Below are 26,059 nucleotides of genomic sequence, written 5' to 3'. Positions count from 1 at the left end.
GGTCAATAAAGACCCTGATTTCCATGAACCCCCACTGCAAAACCACATCCCCTTTCACAACGCGAAATACCACTTTAAAGGGATTCCCCAAACCTTGGAAGTAACTTTTGGGAAAGATGAACAGAAAACTGCCACCAGGAGGAAGATGTGGGTGAGCACACTTCTTACTTCACCTTTCCCGATTTGTTCTAATCCTACTTCGACATAATACCCCAATAGGGCAAATAAGGGCTGGAGCTAACCAAAACTGTCTCCAAGCTATGGTCTGCCAATTCACTTCAAACTAAACAAACTTTCCAGGTCTGTGCTAGTCTTGTATTAGGGTCAAGTGACCCTGGCATTCTGGCTATGGCCACTGTCTTGACGCAATCTAGATCCCTCTCTAAGTTCTCATATTGTCCTAAGCTTTGGAATAGGCTGATGGATCTGGGAGACCCAAGTTCAAGTCTTTCTGCCATTGTGTGGCCAAGGGCAAGTTTCTTCCATATCTCTATAATGGGAGCTACAAGGTTGTTGGGAAGGAGAACATAACAAAATACTTTCCAAATTTAAAATGCTGTTCAAATAACCACTGGTAGGTAGCTACTAACTTCCAGAAAAGGAAGACTAGTTTCACTATGTGCTGAGCAAGTTCCAGCTGCTCGGCCCAACTCCCTTGCCTCGGAAGGAGCTATTACTTGGCAAATGGGAATTGCCAATAAGGGAAGGCTTGCCTTCATCAGAGGACTCAGTAAGATACAAATCACCTCCTTGCTTCAGATGACATTGGGGGAGCGACTGCCTGGTATGACACCACAGAAGAACAAGAATGAGAGCCTGAATACTCTGGCCCCCATATGTACACCATGTAGGTAATTTTTGTTCCTGTACCACATTTGAGTTTGACTTTGAGAATCTTCTGTAAGCCTTTGTTTAATTTTGCTTTGAGAGGCACTAGGTGCTAGAAAGCAGGATGTCTATATTCTAAATAAAGAATTGAATTAATCAACTTGCACTTACCCATAAGCTCTGTTTTCAGGTAAGTTAGAATGAGCTCTTACTCCTGGAGGGATGACACGTACTTCATTGATGTAAACCACGCATGGAAAGCGAACCACATCTACATTACTACTTTGCTATCAAAAACAAAAACAAAGAGAACAAAATTCATGAAGGTTAAAATATATGGCACAGCGCCCAGAAATTGTCTAAAAGGCCAGCAATGATATGACAGCTGTATCCACCCATTTTTCCTGACAAGTGCCACCCACACTAGGCTGCTTACCATTTGCAGCAGGCAAGGACATAAAAAAATAAAATTCAGAGGTGACATTCAGCCACTGAGTGCAGCTTTTGAAGAGTACAAATTAATTTTGCTTTTGTTATATTAATAGTTGCCTAGCTTTTTAATGAAGGGACGCGGGTGGCGCTGTGGGTTAAACCACAGAGCCTAGGACTTGCCAATCAGAAGGTCGGCAATTTAAATCCCCGTGACGGGGTGAGCTCCCACTGCTCGGTCCCTGCTCCTGCCAACCTAGCAGTTTGAAAGCACGTCAAAGTGCAAGTAGATAAATAGGTACCACTCCGGCGGGAAGGTAAACAGCGTTTCCATGCGCTGCTCTGGTTCGCCAGAAGCGGCTTAGTCATGCTGGCCACATGACCCGGAAGCTGTACGCCGGCTCCCTCCCTCAGCCAATAAAGCAAGAAGAGCGTCGCAACCCCAGAGTCGGCCACGACTGGACCTAATGGTCAGGGGTCCCTTTACCTTACCTTTTTAATGAGTAATTTAATGGCATGCATCCCATACTGAGATGCATTGCAATATTCTTTTTATATACAGTAAGTCTCTAAACTATCTTTCACTCACTTCACACAACCACAGCCTAAGGCATTATCTGGGCTGCTGTGATGTCATGGAATATTCACAACTACTACAGGAAGGGCTGGTCAAACATTGCTGTTAAAAAATGAATGTTTGATGTTCTCAAAGAGACAGAAAAAGCTATATTCTGACATCAGGTAACTGAGGTGCAGGAAGAGAAGATGAACCAAGAGGATGATTGGATGAACAGAAAGAATAGACAATGATCCATCAGGGAACTGAGGAACACAGAAAAAGTTTGCAATGTGCTACAGGAAAGATGAGAAAGCAAAACAAAAGGTGTATATGCTGAAAACCTAGTACTTGGCCAAAACAAAAGGAAAGTTGCATGATACTGTATTAGTGTGAAACACAGTAGTAAAGGAACAAGAAAAGCATGAAGATTTAAAGCTTCACACAATGACTCAGTCACCTATCAGTATTTTAATGTAAATTTAATGGCCATAGCATGCCTTTATAAAGTTACATCTTGCTACAGATGATGCAGTTAAAAAGTAACCACTACCAGAGAAAGCCTTTCACCAATTCCTTAGGCTGCCATCCTAAAAAATACAGCTGGCTGTTAAGCAAATTGTTTTAATGTTTTTAAAGGTAAGTAATTTTAAGAATGGAATAAAAAAAGTCTACAACTTCTGCTGGTTTTTTGTTTGTTTTGCTCTTCTATTATTGTAATGTACACCATACAGAGGAATTTTATTGAAGGGAAGCACAGAATATTTTTTCTAAATTAATACATTTGTGGCCTATGAAGTCAAACACAACCTACTAGTGACTCTCTAACCTTCTTGTTTCCTACTTGCCCGAAAAATGGCATATTATTGATTTTAGGTGCCTTGAGCACAAATGTAACGAACACATAATATACTGAACTAACTGTCAGTATATACTGAAGTGTTGTCAACATCTGATAGATACATGTATCTGATAAGATACATGGCAAGCAAGCTGTATTCAGCTTGGAGGGTAAAAAGGAATGCCTCCACTATATGTAAGCCTTCCCCAAGGCCAGATGTTGCCTGGCTTCAGCTCCCATTTAACAGTCAGCATTTTCACAAGCATCCTCCATCTGATCTTCATAAGTCTAAGAACACTACAGTCCATCTAATGAATATTTCACTATAAGCACAAGTAGCAACTTCACATGCTCCACATTTGTTGAGTAAGCAAGTGTCTTAGTCTGTGAAGGTCAAGAGGCAAAGTTTAATATAAACAACTGCAGCATAAATCTGGTTATACTTGCATGATGAAATGTACTGAAATCCAAATAAATTTTCCTAACCCAACATATGGGTCATTTGGCATGCACAGACTCCCCTTTCTCCAAAAAAATAGGCATGCATACGTGTACCGGATATGTATGAGAAAATATTTGAAAATGGTTTCCAGCAGTTCACAGGCAACCAAATTTGACAAATTAATGCTAGTGTTTGTGTAGTTAGCTGCAACAGCACAAACAATAATTTGACAATATTGCTAGAACTCAGTACACCTCACCTGTATTATCATTTTCACGGACACAAATGATATCTCACACAGGGAATAGAAGGGTCTCTACCTGCTCCCTATATCTCACCAAGCCATATAACAGACTGCATTGCATACTTGTGCTTTTGGCAGATTAGAGGAGAAGGAGAAAGACAGTAGATGCATTCTACTTTTCACACTATCTCACAACTTAAGAGACTCAAAAGATTTGTTTTACCCAACCTACTAGTGCAGGAGAAAAGAGTGCTGGGCCAGCACAGCTACAGCAACATGCAGATAATTCAGCTGCTTGGAAAGCACGTAGTACTGGACTTTGATGGCTCTATACATTAAGAGTTTTTAACCTCTCTCATCAATAATCTCCTCTACATAATAACATACAAATAGTGGTAAAGGGTAAAGAGACCCCTGACTATTAGGTCCAGTCGTGATCGACTCTGGGGTTGTGGCACTCATCTCGCTTTATTGGCCAAGGGAGCCAGTGTACAGCTTCCGGGTCACAAATAGAGCAATACAAATTGTCAGTAAGGCTGCACATACTTAAGATCCCCAACTAGCCTATGATTGTTTCGACTTAAACTACTGTTGTTACTCCCACTTCCACCGGCTTTTTCTATCCCAGGGGCGGGGAACTATGGCCCTCCTGATGCTGCCGAACTGCAACTCCCATTTCCTCCCACTACTGGCTACATCGGTTGGGCTGGCATAACTTAGAATCCAACAATATTCAGAGTGTGTTATCATGGGTTATAATCTATGTTAGTAATTGCCACAGAGTAGCAGTTATTTCAGATCAAACAACACCTAGACAATTGACAGGCTTTTTATTTTTATTAAAGGTAAGGCATCTCATTCCTATGGTCGAAACCTCCCCCCCCCCCAAAAAAAAAACCAATATGAAAAAGAAATATGTTTACACTTGTACATGCGTGTGAACCTCTATACAAGACGCAGATGCACCTACTAAAGAAGGAAACGGGCCAGAGCTGTCACCAGTTTCCTTTGTGGGGCTCGAGAGAGCAAAGGGGCTCTAGCCCCGCCCCGAGGGTCCGACCTCTCTGCATAAAATCAACCCTCGTCCCTGGAGCAAAAAAGACTAAAACTCCGCTACGCCCGTCCTCTTTGGGCGCCCGTCAAGCAGAAGGAAACGGCCCTCGCCTCCCCCGTTACCTCTGTGCTCTGGTGCTTGAAAGTGTCTAAAAACAGAAGCTCCGTTGTTGTGTCCGCCGCCATTTTCCTTCGGCGGAAGCACCTCGCCTGACACGAGAAGCACTTCCGGAGTCAAGGAGGAATGGCAGGTGGGGGAGCGCATGCGCACTAAGCTTCTTTCCAGCCGTTCGTAAAATAGATCCTGCTCAGCTGCTGCTTTTCCTCCTAAATCTGCCGCTTGGCTAAAAGCAGAACAACGTGCCTATATATCGTTGGAGAAGCAAAGGCAGCGTAGTTGTGGGACGTGCGGTTAAGGCATGCTATGCAATGTGCCCTTACTGGGGAATAATCCCCATTAATCAAGTGCGTTGTTTCAGAGTCATCTTTCTACGTGGGATCGGGGTTTAGACCTCTCCAGCCTTACTTGGGAGTAAGAAGCATTTGGTACAGGGAGAGCGCCTTCCGAGTAAACAGGGCGTCCAGCTGCGGAAGTTGGGTGAAGAGGAACAAAACTCCTGCACCTTTAATAATTGTGTGTTAGAGGGGATCTCAGTAGGTGTGGCTTGTTGTGCTGCTACACCTGCTGAAATTCCCTCTTTCACACAATTATTAAAGGCTCAGCAGCTCTACTCTACAAATTTGTTTCATAAAATGTATATACCACTTAATTGCAGGGGTGGGTCAAATGAAGTTGCATAGAATCCGCTCCTGGGAGTAAGCTCCTTTAAACAGTGAGAATTGCTTCAACTGAACCTGCATAGGATCCAACTACGCTCCTGTGCATACAGTGGTACCACAGGGTTACATACGCTTCAGGTTACAGACTCCACTAACCCAGAAATAGTGCTTCAGGTTAAGAACTTTGCTTCAGGATGAGAACAGAAATCGTGCTCCGGCGGCGCGGCGGCAGCAGGAGGCCCCATTAGCTAAAGTGGTGCTTCAGGTTAAGAACAGTTTCAAGTTAAGTACATACCTCCGGAACGAATTAAGTACTTAACCCGAGGTACCACTGTACTTGTGTCTGAGTAAACAGCGATACGTGCTTCTAAATGTGTGTAGACTTGCTGAAAGTAATTCTATAATCCTCAAACCATTGAACGTTGACAATAACAAGAGCGCCACATCGCAGGCAAACTATGATGTGATAAACATTTATTTACAACCATACTGCTTATAAGCCAGCCTGTACTTGTAGAAGATCTGGTAAAAGTCAGATCCAGGATTTTAAAAATGTGTCCTTTTGAATTCACATTATTATTATTATTATTGACAAACTATCATACCATCCACCACCACCCCTAAAAACCTACCATTAAATCACAGGCCACATCAGTCTCGGAGGACTGAACGGTATAAATCACAGATCTTGTGCTTTTGGGGGCAGAAACATTAATCCAAAACCGTACTCATGCCTGACCTTGGCCATGTCGGCGGAGGCTGATGGGAGCTGGGAGCCCTATAACATCAGAATGGAGAGAAATACCCTAACTATTGCTACATCGGGATTCTCCCTAACTCCCAGAGGCCCAACAGGGATACCTGTGACTCACTTCTGAGTAGATAAGATTGCTCTGTGACTCTCTTCCCCGCAGCCACCCCCTTTTGGCACGGCGACTCTGGCCAGAGGCTAAGAAGGAGCTCTTCGAATCCGAAGCAGCCTCCCACGCGCAACAATCTCGCAGGCGAGCGAGCTGCAGTGCAGTGCGCAGACTCAAAATGTTCCATTGAGAAGAGATGTTGGTAATTTTTTTATGAATGGCAGCCGGTGCAGAGACAGTTCGCCCGTAGCCGCTGTGTGCAGACAGGCAAGAATTGCCAGTCTGGAATGATTGACGATATTTTCCCTCCGTGTGTTAGTGTGCGTCTCCGATTGTTGCTTACGGTGCGAAATCATTTGCCCTGAAAAAGAGGGCGGGGAGTCCTGGAAACACTGAGCAAATTAATTCCGAGCGCGGCGGCTCCCTCCTCCCAAACCTGATCGCCCAGTCCGGCGGCGCCACAAAGCTCCTGCTCGGGCACTGCTTCCTGCAGGCAGCTGCCCGCCCGGAACTGCGCGCACGGCTTTGCAGCAGCTGCTTCTCCCGCAGAGAGCGGGAGGGCGGCACGATGGAACTGAAAAAGGGCTAAAAAGTGAAATCGGACCAGGATGGGATGGGCATGGAAGGCGGGTGGTCGCGACTCGCGGCTCCTTTCTTCTGGAAATCGCATAAGCAAGTAGGAGAGCCACCAAAGCGCTCCAAAATAAAGAGCACACTGTGAGGGTCTATGAAAATGGCATCTGTCTGAAATCAGTGGCCAAAGCACGCACCACCACCACCACCCCTTCAAAAAAAAGGACAATGTGCTCCGTATTAACATGAAAAGGAAATATATATAAGCCAGCAACCCTGTCTTGAAACAGGCCACAGCGGGGTAAGACTATTCTCACGCAAAATACTCTCTTCCTCCGCCCTCGCCTTTTCCTGGTTTTGTTTTGCGCTCTGCTGGTGAGTCTGTAGCGCGCAAATCTCAGGCACTCCGCAAAAAAAATTAATGCTCTTGTGCCATCATCCTGTGGGAAGAGACCTACCACGCCAAGTTGGTTGTCTAACTTGTCTCCGCCTTGCCATTCCCTAGAAACAAAAAAAGCTGCCTTATTCCGAGTCAGAGCAATGGATCGATCTAGAGATGCGCCCAGACTGACAGGGTTTCTCCACGGTTTCTCCAGATCTACTTAGGGATGTTGGGAACTGAACCTGGGAACCCTCCTGTATGTGACCCTTCTCCATTGTTTCCGAATAAGCGTCTGGAACTATTATTAATATTACATTTATTGGTCGCTTTTTTGCCACGGCGACTCAAAGCGACTTTTGAGCAAACAAACACACACAATGGGATGGGACTGTAAACCCGCATTCAGTTCAATAGTAGGTATTCTAAGGCTGAAATCCTATGGCCACTTTATTGGGAGTAAACCCCGTTAAACTCAAAGGGGCTTAACCTTTGGGTAGGATTGCACTGCAAGTGCTCAGGATTTGGGGTTGTTTTTCACAGAAGCAAAGAATAGGGAAGGGATCCCAAAGGTCATCTAGTCCAACCCCCTGCAATGCAGGAATCGCAAGTGGATCATACATGACAGACGGCGCCAGTCATCTGTTTTAGGGCACTGTGTCATTTTGTGCTTCATTAAGCCGCCCAGAGAAAGGTGTTACTGTCCAGCCTTCTATAAAAATAAGAAACCACGCTTAATTCGGAAGTAGCTCCCAATGGTGTGAACATAAGGCTCTTGTAGTGGGGTCGGAGAATTGGAACCTTGGAGACCAGGGTTCAAATCTGCAGGTAGCCATGAATGTCAATGTGTGACTTGGGAATAGTTGATGTGAGGAGTAGAGGAGAATATTGTACGCCAATATTTGGAGGTAATAGGGATTTACGGTAACTGTAATAATATTAATAATAATAATAATCACTTCCTTGCTCAGAAGTCAGTCCCGCTACTATCAATGGAGTTTCCTTCCTCTAGTGAAGAGCGCAGCTTATTGAGGTTTACTTCCTGGTAAGTATGCTATAGATTTGCTCAGTCCATCAGTCCCAGTCGATTCGGTTTCTCACCCCCATGGTCTCCATCCTCTCTGTCTAGCAGATTCGGAATGAAATGTCTCCGCAACAGTTGTTTTTAATTGTTTTCTTTTGACCTCAAGCACTCGGAAAACATCTGTCAAAATCTTTCTATCATTTATAGTTTTAGTTAAGTAGTATTCTTATTTATCTACTTGATTTGGGAAGGCAGCTGCACCCATGGCGGACTCTTCAAACTGCTAGCAGCCTGTCAAATCGCTCCGCAGGAAACCAACGCTACCCACGGGACAGCTGTTAATCTCCAATAGTTTATTCCGCAGCTTCGGGCCCAGTGGGCGGTTTCTTGGGCTGCAAAGGCTGCCACAGAGGAACTATTTCCAGCTTCTTGAAAATCTATACAGGCTTCTAGGAAGTCCTTTTGGGTCCCCAGCTGTTGTTGGACGACTCCCATCAAGCCTGCCCGCTGGTATTGCTACCTAGGGAGCGTGGGAGTTGCAGCCCAACATAGCCAGGGACCCCAGGTTGACCCTAGGGCGGCAGCGAGCTATAGTATCCACCGAGCGAGGGAGCGCGCGATCCAAGTTCTAGAGATCTTGCGCGCACCGGGCCAGATGATCCTGAAAGGAGCTGCTGGTTTCCCCGCTGCACCCAGGAATGGATCCTTTCCCCACCGCTGATGCCCGGAGATGAACCGGTCTTTCCATAACCCGGAGCGCAGGGCATCTTACTGGCAGAGTTAAAAGAACCATAGAATTCCAGAGTTGTAAGGAACCTCGTGGGTCACCAAATCTAACCCCCTGCAATGCAATATTCCCCTCCCCATAAACTTTTTTCAAAGGTGGGGGGAGTAGTAGCAGGTGGGAGGGCACAGATCATATCCTTCAAGGTTATGAAAACCAAGCCTTACGAGGAGCGCTGAGAGGAGAGATGATAGCCATTTGCAAGTATCTTCAGGAGGGTAGGACTGGAACCCATGGCTTCAAGTTTCAAGAAAGGAAATTCCGACCGAACATACGGGAGGGAAAACACTTTCTGACAGTAAGAGCTGTTCAACAGTGGAACAGTCTCCCTCGGGAGGTTGTAGACTCTCCGCCTTGGGAGGTTTTAAAGCAGAGGTTGGATAAGCCATCTATCATGGATGCTCCAGCTGAGATTTCTGCATTGCAAGGGGTTGGACTAGATGACTCTCGGGTTGCTTCCAACTCTACGATTCTATGAAGATGAAACCTGGATTGGTCAGACCAATGGGTCTAATCGTGGGAAGGAGGAATATTTATGTCTAAACGGATAGATCCGTACATATCTTTTTGTTGTTGTCGGGGTGGGTGGAGGGGGAACCATAGCCGCAGAGGACGCAGAGCACATCCTTTGTGTGCAGAAGGTCCCCGGTTAAATCCCCAGTATCGCGGGGTAGGACTGGGAAATGTCCCCTGTTGAGATGCTGCCCGTCAGTGTCAACGGGACTGGCCTCTGTATAAGGCAGCTTCCTGCGTCCTTAAAACGGCTATGGAGCAACAGGGAACTAGCTTCTGCTCCAACTTTTTTGCACGACAGCCCTTCATATATCTGGAGGCAATTCTCCTTTAACGTTACTTGACTACATTGTTTCCCGGATCCTCACCAATCTGGGCGGTCGCCTCTTCTCTGTCTGGCCGATCTCTGCCATCCTTTCAGATTCCATTTTCTGACACTACTCCGTATGTTCCGTTCTGCGTGTCCTCCCGTTATCCTTGGCACCCAAACAAGAAGCCTGACCTTGTGCCTGTTTACTTGGAAGTAAGCCTCACTGGGCTCCTTTCCAAATGAGTGAACATAGCACTGCAGCCAAATACAACCTTTATTAGTAGGCTAGTAGTCATAGACAGTTAGTGGCTGGTGCATTTGTTAAAGGGAAGCCCCTGGTTCAAGTGTTACTTCTCCCATGAGCTCACCAGGTGAGTCCTAAACAAGGCCGCCGCCCCCCAAGCCTTCAAACACTCTCATCCTCTATACGGGGAAGAACGCTGACCTACCTGTCAGGGTTGTTGGAAGGATCACAACCAGGTAACGCACGTGAAATGCTTTGAACAATGCCCGTGATGGATTACTGTTATTAATGTTTTGCTAATGACTACTACTACTACTACAGTACTTGCATTTATATCCCACCGTTCCTCCAAGGCGCTCAAGGCGGCATAGTTCTCCACCCCAATTTATTTTCAGAACAACCCCGAGAGGTCGGTTAGGCTGAGAGTGACTGGTCCAAGATGACCCAATGAGCTTCATGCCCTTTTATTTCCCAGGTCCTATTAATAATATTTTTTAAATTTATGATCAGAAGATCCCAGGCCGGTTCACAAAATGAGAATGCGAAATACACAATAAAGGTAAGCAAACCAATAACCCCTCTAGTCCTAGCCCAACACTCTCACCACTACACCGCACTCTCAGCTTTGTAAAATACATAAAACCAACACAGAACTTTATTGCTTTATTTCGCAGCTCCATACAAAGAAAGAATAAAAAGGCTCCGCTGTGGAGGTGAGCCGGCCAGCCTTTTCCGGGACTTCCACACTCACGAGGGCGTGCGCCTTTGTCCCAGGCAGGTGTCCCTGGGCGCAATCTCCGTCCCTGGGTTAAAGCCCCTCGGCCTGCTCCCCTGACCCGCCCTCGCCTCCTCCCCCCGCCCGGTTGCCACGTCCCTTGCGGGGAGAGAAGCCAATGGGCGGCCTCCCTCAGGTGTGTCTCTCTCACCTGCACCACGTGGGGCGGAGGAAGGGGCAGGTACAGCCACATCCCCAAACAGCCCCGGCCCGCAGCCATTTGCGCGCCTCGCAGGGGTGTAGCCCGCCCTGCGCTGCGGAATTGGCTCCTGTTGCAATTAAGCTACAAAAAGAGGCCGCGTGGGGCAGGCGCCTCCCCCCACGCCCCCGCTCTCCTAAATGCAGGTGCGGGGCAGGGACTGAGGGAGAGCTGAGGTGGCTGGAGGTGTAGGGTTGGGAAGGGGCTAGTATTGCTCCTCTGCACAGGAGAGGAGGAGGAGGACAGCTTGGGGGGTGGCTGGGTTGGGGGCTGGCTGGGCTGGTTTTGCCCGAAGTTTGGTGAAGGTCCTTCTTCCCGCCCCTCCCTCTGTGGGGCTCATCCCCGTCGGCATGACGACGTCTCCGGGCTACCTGGTCATCCTGTTCGGGACCACCGCCGGAGCCAACGGGGCTCGGCTGGGCTCCGATGAGAGAGAGTTGATCCAGCTGCTGTGGAAGGTGGTAGATCTGAGCAATAAGAAGGTACTCCGCTTTCTTTTTTTGTTTTCTACGCAAGTGTGGGCAGGAACTTTTGTGCCCTCGGCAAAACCGAGGTGGGTCGGAATTAAGGTTGTGTACACCATCTATTTAATACCCCCCAAATCCCATTGGGAACTGCAGTTCACCTCTCACCGAGCTACAATTCCCAGCATCCTTAAACTTCTGTTCCCAGGATTCCTTTATTTGGGTGTGGGGGGGTGCTTTAAATGTGTGAACGCAGCCCAGCTCCCATCCAGTGCACGGTTATTTGGGAGCAAATCCAATTAGATTCCGTGGGATTTACCTCTTGAGTTGTTAGTGGGGTGTTATATTTATTTTATATATATATATATATATATATATATATATAATATATATATATATATATATATATATATATATATATATATATATATATGCATGGATTTTGACCGTAAAGGTGTTTGAAAAGAAACTAGACTGTCCCAATAGACCCTTCCGGCTTAAGGAGTGTGCTCGAGGGGTTGTTCAGGCCCGGAGCGGTGCTGCTGGAGCCAGCCTGGCGTCAGAACGCTCCGAGCCCCGACTTCGGATCTCGGCCGGGCCGCGTGTAAACTCTCCGCGTGGTCCCAGTGACTGCCAAGGAGCTTGAAAGCAAGGCTCGAGTTGTGCCCCACGCGCCCCGGGTGACTCAGAAACCCGACGGAACCGGCCTGCACGTGTCTACTCGGAAGTAAACCCTTCCTTACTCTCCCAGATAAGCGGCCGCAGTGTAAACAAACGCTCGAAGAAACGAGGGCCTTGGCTTCCAGAGGCTTGGGCCTAGATGGGTCAAAGAGCCCGGCGCTGGCCCAGGTTAGATCCGGTTTACCAGCAACCAGCTTGGTCTGTCTTATCTGGGAATGCCTGCAGGGGAGACCTTGGGTTGGAAGGATTTATCTCTTTTGCCTTCCCCCTCTTCTCCCCGACCCCTCCCTTAATTCCATGGAGTTGGGAAATCTGCATGAGGAGTTGATCGGGCCCGATCACTTGGAGCTGACGGACGAGTGCAAAGAAGAAACCGGCCTCGCCGAGGACCGCCTGGCGCTCGCCCCGCAGCTGGAGCAAGCTCTGAGACAGGTAAGCTAGGCTGGGTCGTGGGAATCGGGTGCATGCAGGTTAAAAGGGGGAGAAGTGCTAAGACGACGCTCCATTTCTCTCCAGGGATGGGTTGGGCTTGTTTTGGGAGGGGAGGGAAAGCTGAGTCACCGCAGAAGGAGCAGGAAAAAGTCGACCTTCCTCGCCCACGTGTGCCTAAGGAAGACAGGAGATGGCTTCAGACTGCTTTTCTGGTGTTTCGAAGCTCCCATGGCCTTGACATTTGCGTGCGCGCTTGCAAGTAAAGCCAGGAGGATGGCTGTTGCTGCGGTAGAGGCATCACTTCAAAATAGGAACACAGAAATCTGCCTTGCTCGGAGCCAAAACATGTGTCCATTTTGCTCAGTATTGCCTACTCAGACTGGCAGCAGCTCTCCAGATTTTCAGGTAGCAGCTTTTCTCCAGCCCTGCCTAGGGGCATCAGGGATTGAACCTGGGACTTCCTGCATGCAAGGCAGATGCTCTATCACTGAGCTGTGGTCCGTCCCCATCTGCCCCACAGTGACACTTACTCCCAGATAAGTGTGGCTAGAAATGGCAGCCTTGAAAAGAAGGACCCTGTGATTTCCCTACTGCTGGGCCAGGAAAAAACCCAATTCAGAGTTGGCACACTTCCTTTCCACCTTGTTTACTCAATTCTGTCATTCTACAAGTTTGTGTTTTGTTTTTGGAGTTGAGTAGAGGAAAGACCTGAAGAGTGGGTGCAGTAAATTAGATCTCTCTAAAGTTGCTGGTCACTACTAGTCACTTCCACACAAGCTGGTGGAGGCCACAACTGACTAGCAAATATATTAAACACCCCCCCCCCCCCCCAGCTAGCTAACTGATAATTGAGCAATTGCACCTTTCTCTAGGGGCGCGGGTGGCACTGTGGTCTAAACCACTGAACCTAGGGCTTGCCGATCAGAAGGTGGCGCTGTGGGTTAAACCACTGAACCTAGGGCTTGCCGATCGGAAGGTCAGAGGAGCTCCCGTTGCTCGGTCCCAGCTTCTGCCAACCTAGCAGTTCAAAAGCACACATCGCAAGTAGATAAATAGGTACCGCTCTGGTGGGAAGGTAAACGGCGTTTCCCTGCACTACTCTGGTTTTGCCAGAAGCAGGTTAGTCATGCTGGCCACATGACCTGGAAAAGCTGTCTGCGGACAAATGCTGGCTCCCTCAGCCAGTAAAGGGAGATGAGCGCCGCAACCCCAGAGTTTGCAACTGGACTTAAGTTTCAGGGGTCCCTTTACCTTTTTACCTTTCTCTAACGAGGAGGGAACTGCAAGCATACAACTGCCTACAAGGTCTTTCCAAAACAGATAAGAGGTTAAATAATAACTCAAGTTACAAAACAAATTGATATGCCCTCATGTGGAACAATGGGCACATTTTCCCTTATTGGTGGATTTTAAGAAGTGTTTGGGTCTGTAGTGAATCATAGAATAAATGATGCGCAAGTATTGTAAGGGGAAAAAATGGATGAAGAACCTTTTTTAAAATCGTGTTGTTAGAGAGATATGAAACCCTACTGATGGGCTAATCCTACCATGAGGCAGAGTGAGGCAGTTACCTCGAAACAATTGCTGGGGATGCGGGGAGTGGCCATTCTTCTTGAGCCAGCTGGGATAGCTTAGTTGGTAGACATTTGAGACTCTTTAAGAGTTATGGGTTCGAAGCCCACATTGGGAAAAAGATTCTTGCATTGCATGGGGTTGGACTAGACGACACTTGTGGTCCCCTCCAATTCTATGATTTTATGATTAAGCAGCTATTTGCAACCGTCTGAGCTGGCAGCAATAACTGTATTGTCACACCTCGGCTTGAATATGCTTCATGTTGAGCACGTTCGAGTTGTGCTCTGCGGCAACCCGGAAGTAACGGAGCACGTTACTTCCGGGTTTTGCCGCATGCGCAGACGCTCAAAATGATGCCTCGCACATGCGCAGAAGCGGCAAAAAGCGATGCACGCGTGCGCAGACCTGCCATCGCTAGTTACGTTTGCTTCTGGATGCGAACGGGGCTCTGGAACGGATCCCGTTCGCATCCCGAGGTTCCACTGTTAGAGGCAATATGTCTCTGAATACTGGTTGTTGGGAACTGCAGGTGGGCAGAGTGCTGCTGTGCTCATGTCCTGCTTGCAGGCCTCCCACAGAGATGCTGTTGGCCACTGTGACGACAGGATGCTGGAGTAGATGGGCCATTGGCCTGATCCAGTGGTGGTAGTTCTTACGGTCAGTGCTTGCGTGTTATTGATCGGATCTGGCTGTCTCACTTAATTGCCTTCTTCCAATATGTCACAGACATGCTGATTTTCCTTGCAGCTTTCTTCATGTGATGCATATGGGTGCTGCTGCACTGATGCATTGCATTACAGTGATACCTCTGGTTGTGAACGGGATCCGTTCTGGAGGCCCGTTTGCAACATGAAAAGAGCGCAACCCACAGCAGCACATCTGCGCATATGTGGGTTGTGATTCACCGCTTCTGTGCATGCACGTGACGTCATTTTGCACTTCTGTGCATGCGCGAGCAGCAAAACCCGGAAGTAACCCTTTCCAGTACTTCAAGGTCACTGCGGGACGTAACCTGAAAGAACGTAACATGAAGCAAACGTAACATGAGGCATGACTGTACATCAGCTGTCTTGAATAAGCAGCACACTGGTGTCAATTGGACAGTGAGTGAGGGGCACTGAGGTGTTGGAGTACTGTGTGTGTGTGTGTGTGTGTGTGTGTGTGTGTGTGTGTAGCATGTGGTCTACCTTGTGCTGGGTCATCTTAGTCCAACCCCCTGCAATGTAGTGGAGCATTTAGTCCAAATGCCAGATTGAACCAAGATCCAGTGGTTAAGCTGCTCAGATTCTGGGGATGACATGAGGTTCATATTCACCTCAGGAAGCAAAGTAACTTGGGCCAACCCTGTGTAAAGATTTGCTGAAGGTTGTGTATGATCAAGATGCTATTAAAAAAAATCCTGCCTCTCCAGTAGAAATTGTGTGTGTGGTTTGTATTAATGGAGTCATTAGCCATTCAGACAGAAAGCTCACTGCTTGACTTTGGCCAGTCACATACTCTTGCCTATCCTACATCACAGGCTATTATGAGGGTAAAAAGGAGCAATGCTGTGTTATGCTCAGAGTTCTTTGGAGGAAGGGCAACTAAATCCACAGTGCAAAAAATATCTTAACATCTATCTAACTTGCAACCTTGAAATACACCTAAATCTGCTGAAGTTCAAATATTCTTTATTAATTTTGCTGTACCTACACTATCTCTTGAATGGTTGTTTGCTGTTGTGCATTTTTGTGATTCCTCTTGCATTTGTTAACATGTTTTTAACTGAAGCCTATTTTGGCATTAAGTGGTATAAAAATTAATATGTATTAATGTTTTGTTGATAATTTTAATGTTTCATGTAAACCATTTAGAGGTTTTAATGCAATCAAGCGGTATATACATTTCGTTAAATAAATAAGAATAATATTTTGGTTTGAAAGCCACTTCTGGGACTTTGTGATTGAAAAGCAGGATACAAAGTAATGTAAGCAGCACTCTGATTTGGGCAGGTAGTGAATCCTACTGAAAGCATAACTGATAAAAAAATATTTATCTAGTATTGCAAAATGTACTTTCAGGTTGTAAGTGGATTTTTCTTTTTCTTTTTGTGTCTTGTAACTTTTAGTTTAACCAGTCTGTGAGCAATGAACTAAATATTGGTGTAGGTACCTCGTTCTGTCTCTGCACAGATGGGCAGCTTCATCTCAGGCAAGTTCTTCATCCCGAAGCTTCCAAAAAGGTAAGAAGACTAAGATTTAATTAATTCTGACCCCTTCTGACAATCAGGATATGCATGAATCTATTGCACATAGTTTTGCTTAAAATGAAGTATTTCTTGTCACATTTCCCGTTTTCTGAAATCACTGATGTACGGGGATGTGTAAAAGAAGAAAATGGTTTGTTTTTCACAGTGCAGTCTTGTTCTTTTTTGAAGAAGAAAGTTACATTACTAAGTATTCATTCTTTACATATTTCTGTTACATACTAACTGCAGTTCTTGCCTGTAATTTCTATTGAGTAGTATAATGACCCAACATGAATTTTAATGTTGAGCACAATTGCATTTTCAAAGCAAAATTGATTGTTAGATAGCATGGTTGCAAGTGTTCCCAGATCTTGCTGCCATAAACAGTATTTAAATCCTAAATGCACTTAACCTATGTACACTTAACTTTGATTAAGACTCATTGCATTCAGTGGGATTTACATCTGAATAAAGTATGCATAGGATCAGGTTGCGTATAAGAATATTCATTTTGGCTTGGACCTAATCCTTGGTTGGAAATCCCACCAAGTTTTATCTGGCCTTGATCATCTACTCTGGTAGGATCATGTTTGCAAAAATGCAGTGTACTCTACTTGGATCTTCTCTCTGAAAATGGTTTGCATGTTTCATTTACGTTATCGCTGGCATTGCAGACTTGGATCATATAATAATAATAATAATAATTTATTATTTGTACCCCGCCCATCTGGCTGGGTTTCCCCAGCCACTCTGGGCGGCTTCCATAGAAACCAAAAACCCCACTAAAATATCATACATTAAAAACTTCCCTGAACAGGGCTGCCTTAAGATGTCTTCTGAATGTCAGGTAGTTTATCGTTTTGACATCTGATGGGAGGGCATTCCACAGGGCAGGCGCCACTACCGAAAAGGCCCTCTGCCTGGTTCCCTGTAGCTTTGCTTCTCGCAATGAGGGAACCGCCAGAAGGCCCTCGGCGCTGGACCTCAGCGTCCGGGCAGAACGATGGGGGTGGAGACGCTCCTTCAGGTATACTGGGCCGAGGCCATATATTGCCAGTCTTAAAAACAACTACACTTTGCTGGCTAGTGTCTGCTTCCAGGCCCATTGCAGAGTAACCTTTAAAGTACCGAACAACTTGGGACCCATGTGCTTGATGATGCCTACTCCGAATCAACCCGCCTGCATTTTAAGTTCATCTTCTGATGCCCTTCTTCAAATGCTACTTTTATCACAAGGGAGAATTGCTTCATCGAGGGAGGTGGCCTATTTTTGGTACCCCAGTTGGTACCTTTCCAGGGGGGTATGTCTGTTCCCAACCTTGTTTACTTGTAGGTGCCAGACAAAAACATTTTATTTCTGATGACTTAAATATTTTAAAACTTGACAACTACTGCCTGCCTATATCTACTGCTTGTTTCCTTATATTATCTATTTTGTTTTGCTTTGTGTCTTACTTTTTGTAAATTACCTTGAAATCCATTGAGATAAAACGTGTATAAATATTACCAGTAATGCAGTGGTCGATCTTCCTTCCCAAGCAATGCTTGCTTGGAATTTATGCTGCTTCTGTATAAGAAATATACGTATGCAGCATTGCGTATGTACTACATCGCAGGTACACTGCATGTAGATTTCCAGCGCATGTGACAGCAGTGCCAGTAAAAATCACATGTGAAGCAATTTTTACTTTGGCTGTAGCTGATGTGTTTTGCTGCTTAATCTATCAGTCATCTTTTCAAAGAGATTAAATCTGTGCTCCGCACCTTTCAGATCACGTTGTTGTAGATCTTGAAATTCTGGTCGTGAACAATCTGTGCTTTCCAAGGGTTCCTATTGCCGCTAATGTTACAGTGGCAAAAATACATGGGCGATTTGAGTCTTGTTGGGTTTTTCGTTGTTCCTTTCAAAAATAAGGAAGAACACCAGTAAACTCATCTTTCAATCCATTATAAAGAGAATACATATTCTCTTAGTAGTTGGGTGGGCAGTCTGGAGTTCAGCACCACCTGGAGAGCCCCACAGTTTTCATCAGCTGTGAAGCTTGAAGCAGAGGCAAAACAGAAATCAATCTGCCACAGAAGTATGCCTCTTTTTTTTTTTTACTTTTCACTTCAGCCCACCCTCCGCTAGGTAAATCAGTGCCTCAGGCGTATTGCCCTATAATAGGATCACATTGCTCTAGTGATGCACCAACAGAGCGGGGGAGGGAATGAAGCTTTTTAGCCATGCCCAAGTTTCTAAACTGTGTCAATTGCAGCTAAAATAATAATAACCCCATTCATAAATATAAAGTGCTGCAATGCATTTGTCCTTTCTCAAAAAGCCTTTGGGGTTGAGTTGATATGAAGCATAGCAATATATGGTACATACGTGTGTGTGTGTGTGTGAGAGAGAGAGAGAGAGAGAGAGAGAGAGAGAGAGAGAGAGAGAGAAACAGAGACGCTACTATTTATTTGATTCTTAGAGCAGTCTTTAAACTTTTATAAAATAACAGAATAATGGGTGGATGCGAAATCTGGCGTTCATTTGGGATGAGCTGCGTAGCTCGTCCATAGTTCTTCTCGTGAGCATTGCAGGCTCTTCCAGTCTTGCATCTTTCAATATATGCACAGGTACAAAAAATGCTGTGTGGAAGAGACTTCTCTATGTCTCTCTGCTATGCAGCCAGGCCAAGCCAGGGCTCAGGGAGCTCAACCCTGCATATAATTGAGAGAGGTGGTTTTAAGTTGGGATGAGCTTATTGGAAAAGATGGGGAGTTTCTTGCAAGAACGGGGATCCTTTGATCCTCCAGATTTTGCTGGCCTCAAACTTCAGCATGATCAGCTGTTGGGGCTAATGGGAAAACAGCAACATCTGGAAAGCCACAGGTTCCTCATACCTGGCTTACAATACTGAAGAAATGTGTGGGTGGTGGTTTTTTCTTCTTTCTTTTGCACAAGACTATAAAAGTGGCCTGGAAGAACTATGGGAGGAGTCCAGCATAATGCAATGGCAATTGTTCCATCAGTGCACAAGCTTTTCAGCTTGCCAGGTGGAACAATACCCCCTCCCTCCCCTCCGCATGCTAGTCTGGGGGTTCTCCTAATCCCCCCATCATTTTTGGGTGTGTACAGAGTGAGGCAAGAAGCCCCACTCTTTTAACAGGGACCCTTACACTGGCTTCTGCTAGTGGGGCTTGTTAGTTGAATCCTGCCCTTAGTCTGAGATGATGTGTTTGCCTTTTCAAATGGGTTCTGCAAAACCTTTCTTGGCTCTGTTAGTCTTCATTTTGTGAGTAATTGTGAATGGGGCACAATTTCTTATTAAAGGACACTGAGGGTGCGCTCTCAAGAAGGGAAACTTAGATACCGGTAAGTGATAAAAAGTTGACTTGCAGCTTACAAAACGGTTTCCTGTAAGCTAACTGAGCATACTTTCAACCTGATAGTGTACAAGCTACACACCTTGACTTACTAGAACTAACATGTCATTTTTGCAGAACATCTTGTTGTCTGAATGTTTCTACTCATTTTTTGATCTGCGGAAGGAATTCAAGAAATGTTGCCCTGGCTCACCTGAAATCGACAAATTAGATGCTAAAGCCATGGCGGAATGTATCCTTTTAAAATGAATGAAGTGCTAAGAGCAGTGCAAGTTTAATCTTTAGAGCGTCTGGAAGAATTGTGATTCACTTCAGCTTGCCTTTGAAGCTCCTTTCTTCAAGGTTCTCCTCTTTAAGACCAGTCAGAGTGTCCTTGGAGGCAGAAACACTCTCTGGTTCTTGAATGTTGCAATTTCTGATGTTAGATTTTTGCTACAAGACCACATCTTGTTTGCTGCAACAGACTTGGCACAGGTACCCCTCTACTCTATCAGTTCCAAAGTTTACCCTTGGAAGTTAGAGCAGATTCTCTCTCCCGGCTTTTGTGTTATTTGCACACAATTCTGCCTGGCAGGGTGTATTGTGATTAGTTGCAGAGCTTAATCAGACCCCTATCAACCATTGGGGCTGGGACTGAGGGGAGGAAGGGGGACTGTTCTTGGGTTTCTCCACAGTAGTGTTCTTAATTACACCACTATTGCAAGCACAACGTTATGCTGCTTGGTTGCTCTGTGGACTTCTCTACCTGAGTTAGAGTCCAGCAACATCTGCAGTGTTTCCCAACCTTGGGCCTCCAGCTGTTTTTGGACTACAACTCCCATCATCCCTAGCTAGCAAGACCAGTTGTCAGGGATGATGGGAATTGTAGTTCAAAAACAGCTGGAGGCCCAAGGTTGGGAAACACTGATCTAGAGGGCCACAGGTTGACTACCCCTGCCCTGTGAAGATTGGTTCTTTAGGTTCCACTGCCCTGGGGATTTGGAACCTCTGAATTTCATCCCCAGCCAGCATGAGTTGGGGATAAGGGATCATGCTATTGTTAAATCTTCTTTGGTTACCTCACTGTGAAATTTCGACTGTAAAGGGGGAAAGCAAATGAGGAGAGCACATTTTGAGCTGGAAAAAAATCAGAGGGGGGGGTTTCAGTTTCTGATTCAGCCACCTGCAGCTGCTTTTCATTTTTTCTTTTAAAAAAGGAAACGTTGGGCTTAACATGCGTCAGCCATGGGACATCTAATCCAACCCTCCAAAGTCTCTCTTGCTTTGCCATCTGCTGTATCTTTTGAGTGGGAGGCGTAACTAGCCTTTCTGTCAGACTCATGCAGAGGTTTGGTATCATGCGCACCACACAACCCAAACTGAAGCTTTTTAATCGGTTGTAAAAGTAACTTAACAAAGGGGCCAATGGCAGGTGGCGGTTTGGGGAGGCAGTGCTCACCTGCTGGTGCTGCTTACCAGGAGGCCGGGACGAGGTGGTGGGAAGGTCAGTGTGGTGCCTATGCTGTGGCAGAGCCAGTCAGCTGGTAGGAGGTCAGGTACACTGCTGCTGCTGCACCACCACCGCCAGGCCATCTACTACTGAATGAGGCCCATGTATCCGAGCCACTGTGGTGTAGTGGTTAGAGTGCTGGACTAGGACTTGGGAGATCAGGGTTCAAATCCCCACTCAGCCATGAAGCCCACTTGGTTGACTTTGGACCAGTTACTATCTCTCTGCCTCTTTTCTCCTTTTCCTTTCTAGTGTATTGGCAGCAATGCTCCTGTTAAGATACGACATTGGCTTTTTGTGCTGCAGCATCACCTTGCTGACTCAAGTTCCCTTGGTCCATTACAACTCATGTGCCAGCCTTAGTTGCCCATCATGTTATGTAGCCATAAATGATAAGGCATCGACTTGTGGGTTTATCAGCCTAGTTCTTCGGTGTGAGATCTTCCCACCACGCTGACCAACGAGCTAGGGAACTGACTGTTCCAACTTGGATCCTAAAGTGGCCCTGTGTTTTACAGCTATCTGCTTGCCTTCCCTGCCCCTGCTTCAGTTCATCGCCGTTCTCCACTTGCAAAGCTCGCTCAGCTAGTTTCTGGTTGCAGATGCCTCAAGGGTGGAGTGAATCAGGCTTGCATGGCTGCCCATAAATCATGTGCCTTCGGAGGATACATTCTGCTGTTCCCTTAACAGTCAGACATGCAGAAATCATTACATGGCCAATATGAGTATACTTGCAACTCGAAATGCCCACATCACTTGTTTGGGTCAAGGCTTTTGAAATTCCATTCAAATGTTTGAAGGAAATAGTTTCATCCTCCCAGCACTGTGCCACTTAGGAAACAGGCTGCGGTAGTAGCCTTTAGTTGGAATGTAAAATTATACAAGATGATGGTGATAATTTTATTATTCGTACCCCACCCATCCGACCGGGTTGCCCCAGCCACTCTGGGCAGCTTCCAACAGATATAAAAACTTCCCTATACAGTGGTACCTTGGTTTACAACCATAATCCGTTCCGGAGGTCCGTTTGTAAACCAAAACAGGTTGTAACCCAAGGTGCACTTTCACCAAAAAAAAAAATTGTTTGTAATCCAAAAAAAGGTTGCAAACCAGGACACACACTTCCGGGCTTGACGTGTTTGTAATCCAAAACATATGCAGACCAAGACGTATGCAAACCAAGGTACCACTGTACTGTACAGGAAAATTATTTGATTATTTATTTATTGCATTTATATCTCACTGTTTCCCCAAGGAGCTCAGGGTAGCATAGATGGTTCATCCCCCTCATCAACCATCATAATCTTCACAACAACCTCTGTGAGGCAAATGAGGCTGAGAGGCAGCGACTGAGCCAAGGCCACCCAGTGAGCCTCATAGTTTGGCAAGAGCCTAAGTACTATACCATGCTGGCTCTCAAGTTATCGGAATGGTGTTCTGAAAAGCAATTTGAAGTAGCTATGGGAGGTGAACCAGCACTTGTGCTGCATGATGTGTAGGCTTGAACACAGGAGGGCAGAAGTGTAGAGAGACTGGGGAATGTGTATCGCACCAAATCCTAATTTTGCCAAGTGCATCTCGCATTCTCCTAACCTTTGCATATTTAGTCTTACGAAGGTTCCCAATTGCAAGGAAGGCAGGAGGTGCAGCACACCCCACCACTGCTGGGAGTGGGACTGACAAACACACCCCTCTTCCTCTAGTCATTTTTGCCTCTGCTATTAAGCAGTCTGCTGCTCTGCAGTACAAACATCTTGTGCATGAATAGCTAGTGCATCAGGTAAAAGCCCAGGCAGAAGTCTCTCTCTCTCTCTCTCTCTCTCTCTCTCTCTCTCTCTCTCTCTCTCGGCTTCTCTTCCATTTGCAAAGAGGTTCTCTCTCATGGGGAGCATTCAGGGAGATGCCTCCTCCTGTCTTCTGAAGTGGTACAGCCCTAGGAGGCAGTCTTGGAAACAGACATGAAAGCTAGGAGCTAAATGTCACCTTAAACCTAGTTTATGGACGCAGCAATGGAATGTCTAGGCACACTTTTTTATAAGAAGAATACAAAGCTGAAAATGAATGAACTGCCCCTAAAATATTATGTTCATTTTTCACATGGTGCATTCCTTCCCCTGCCCAACCCCCTAATACAGTGGACCCTCTGGTTACATACCACTCTGGATACGTAACTTTCAAGTTACGAGCGCGGCAAACCCGGAAGTATATTCTTCCGGGTTTCGCCACATGCACAGACCCCCAGAACAAATCAAATCCATAACCAGATGGTCAACTGTATTCTTAATAGGGTCTCTTCTCCAGTCTTCAGAGTAGCTGGAAGTGGGGAGGCAGAAAAAGGTTCTCCTTTCCTTCTACTCTGCAGTTTTAATCTGAAATCTTAGGCGCAGTACTGCGCCCAGAGCTCAGAAACCGCTTGCACTAATGAAATTCCCTGTCACCAGATGCACCTAGAACAATGGGAGTTTTGAACACTGCTAGGAGTGTTGTGTTGGGTTCTCCCCCCACCCCACCCCGAACATTTTTCATTGGCCTCGAGATGTTAATGGTTTGTGGGAAAGGATAAATGCTAGTCATAGATCTGTTAAGAGTCTAGACTCTGACTTCATCAAGCATGTCTGATTCAATTTCAACCAATGTTACACTGACAATTTGAGGAATCGTATAAAATGGAAGAAATGCTGTGGTTGGTAGTCTACAGGAGCAGGAGGGGGCTACTGTAAAAACAAAATGCTAATCTGTCAGAGTATCAAAGAGGAAAAAGTCTAATGACGATGTGCAGATCAATGGCCAGAACTAATAATTCAGCATGGCAATGGCAGAGCCATTAATTGTGACTAACTGGGAATGAAACCATTTTATGTAGGAAAAGAAATATTTCTCATGCAAATGCTTTCATGCAGAGGCTTGCAGTGCTGCAGAAGCAAAGAGTCTCATTTTGTGTTTGACAATCTGTTTTATAAAAATAAATCTGCAGCATAAGGAGTGTAATGGATATACTTAGTTCCAATATATATGATCATATACAAAAATTACTTTTCATATTTTGTGTGTGTGTGTGATACATAGAGATATATATTGATTACAATGACTAATGAAGTAGTAGGGACGCGGGTGGTGCTGTGGTCTAAACCACTGAGCCTCTTGGGCTTGCTGATCGGAAGGTCAGCAGTTCGATTCCCTGCGATTCCCAGCTCCTGCCAACCTAGCAATTCGTAAGCATGCCAATGCAAGTAGATAAATAGGTAGTGCTACAGCGGGAAGGTAAGCGGTGTTTCCATGCGCTCTGGTTTCTGTCACAGTATTCCATTGCGCCCGAATTGGTTTAGTCATGCTGGCCACATGACCCGGAAAGCTGTCTGTGGACAAAGGCCAGCTCCCTTGGCCTGAAAGTGAGATGAGCGCCGCACCCCAAAGACGTCTTTGACTGAACTTAACCATCCAGGGGTCCTTTACCTTTTACCTTTAATGAAGTAGTTCTCCACACAGCACATAGTCAAACTATGGAACTCACTCCCCCAGGAGGTAATGATGGCCACCGACTTGGATGAATTCAAAAGAGGGTTAGACAAATTTGTGGAGCACAGGGCAGTCAATGGCTACTAGCCAGGATAGCTGTGCTCTAACCTCCACAGCTGGAGACAGCAGTGCTTTCAAATACCAGTTGCTGGAAACCAGGTGAGGGGAGAGTACATTTGTGCTCACGTTCTGATCGCTGGTTTCCCACACACATTGGTTGGCCACTGAGAACAGGATGCTGGGCTAGATTAGCCATTAGCTTGATCTAGCAGGCTTTTTCTTACGTTAAGCATAATACCTGTTTCGTTACTGTAATAGATTTATGGCTTTAGTGATTAACTTCATCATTCCAAGATCAGAGGAAACACATTTGAAGCTTTAAAATTTTATATTGTGCGTCAGATCTCATCAAGATTGCGAATATTTTCCTTTTGTACATTTCCAGCTCTTACGTTTCTAATTACTCTTTTAATGGTATGGTGGGTGGGCCGATACCTAGATGTGGAGGATATGAGAGAACAGGCCTAGGGACAAACACCACAGTGAATCAATACAGGTTGATAGCTGGCCCTGAAGCATAATCTGTTTAAATTGCCGCTTTAAGGTTCTTGACTTAACACCAATGCTCAGATCTGAATCTTGACAAGAGCAGTTCTCCACAGAATTTTGGAGCGTCTCAGGTGGAAGACATGGGAAACGTCATTTTAACACTCATCTCAGAACCATACAGTAAGCTGTTTCTGTTTTTCCGGTTGCCTGTTCCTGGTAAATCTGTCATCACTTTGTCCTTTGCGTCTGATTGACAGGGATGACTTGTTTTTTTTAAAAGAAATTTAGGATATTCAGGTGTGCCATAATTTCCTCCCTTCCCCACTGACTATCCAGGTACTAAAGGCTGCTGAGCCAGTTCTGTTGCAAGATTAAATGTTTCGAACTAGACTTCCAGAAAGCCAGCTTAGGAACTTAGAAATCAGCAGAATGAAAAGGAAATTGTGGTGCAGTGGCAGGAAATCTGTGGCTCTCAAGATGCTGGTGGACTCCAGCTCCCATCAGCCCCAGCCGGTGTGGCCAGTGGATGGGCGTGATGGGAGCTAGAGTCCAGCAAAATCTGGAGGGCCACACAGCTCCCAGATTCTGCTATAGCCCACTTTCGTCACATGAAAGTACAACACAGATGCAAAGAGGCTGTGGAGATCACATGCTCAGCCTGAGAGTACTAAATCACATGAGGAACCTACACAGAAATAATAAGACTTCCTGCCATGGTCATCCATGGTGGGTGGACCATAATCTCCATTTTCTCAGCTTCCTTTCTTTTTAAAATAGGGGAAAGTTTCTAGCATGTTGTGGAATCAAACAGATAAGACAAAATATGCAAACACGATTCCCATTTTTGTGAGAATGAGTCTGCTCATCATATTTTAGTGTTTTACTCCTCACCCCAGAGAAAACTTCCTGCAGGTACACATGCTCCCTGC

The 26,059-nt window shown here is 45.8% G+C and overlaps 2 protein-coding genes across 4 annotated transcripts in view; one reads left to right on the top strand and one right to left on the bottom strand.

The window, feature by feature from the left end:
- Positions 1 to 4,640, bottom strand: part of VIRMA (vir like m6A methyltransferase associated) — a 29,848-nt gene extending 25,208 nt beyond the window's left edge. For both annotated transcript variants that reach the window (XM_028736490.2, XM_028736491.2), the window contains exons 1-2: positions 4,517 to 4,640; positions 1,000 to 1,115 (exon numbers count right to left, since the gene is read on the bottom strand). In XM_028736490.2, the coding sequence (XP_028592323.2) occupies positions 1,000 to 1,115; positions 4,517 to 4,579 (179 nt within the window). In that variant the 5' untranslated portion in view covers positions 4,580 to 4,640. The remainder of the gene's footprint in view (positions 1 to 999; positions 1,116 to 4,516) is intronic.
- A 6,019-nt stretch (positions 4,641 to 10,659) lies between these two features.
- ESRP1 (epithelial splicing regulatory protein 1) overlaps positions 10,660 to 26,059 on the top strand; it is a 42,385-nt gene continuing 26,985 nt past the window's right edge. Inside the window, exons 1-5 of one of the 2 annotated variants that reach the window (XM_028736488.2) lie at positions 10,660 to 11,316; positions 12,283 to 12,411; positions 16,094 to 16,207; positions 19,694 to 19,808; positions 25,212 to 25,310. In XM_028736488.2, coding sequence (XP_028592321.2) covers positions 11,185 to 11,316; positions 12,283 to 12,411; positions 16,094 to 16,207; positions 19,694 to 19,808; positions 25,212 to 25,310 — 589 coding nt within the window. In that variant the 5' untranslated portion in view covers positions 10,660 to 11,184. The remainder of the gene's footprint in view (positions 11,317 to 12,282; positions 12,412 to 16,093; positions 16,208 to 19,693; positions 19,809 to 25,211; positions 25,311 to 26,059) is intronic. The other variant, XM_028736489.2, reaches the window with a different exon arrangement.

The sequence above is a fragment of the Podarcis muralis genome, chromosome 8 (assembly GCF_964188315.1).
Source record: "Podarcis muralis chromosome 8, rPodMur119.hap1.1, whole genome shotgun sequence".
Taxonomy (NCBI): domain Eukaryota; kingdom Metazoa; phylum Chordata; class Lepidosauria; order Squamata; family Lacertidae; genus Podarcis; species Podarcis muralis.
This window is presented reverse-complemented; position numbering and strand designations above follow the sequence as displayed.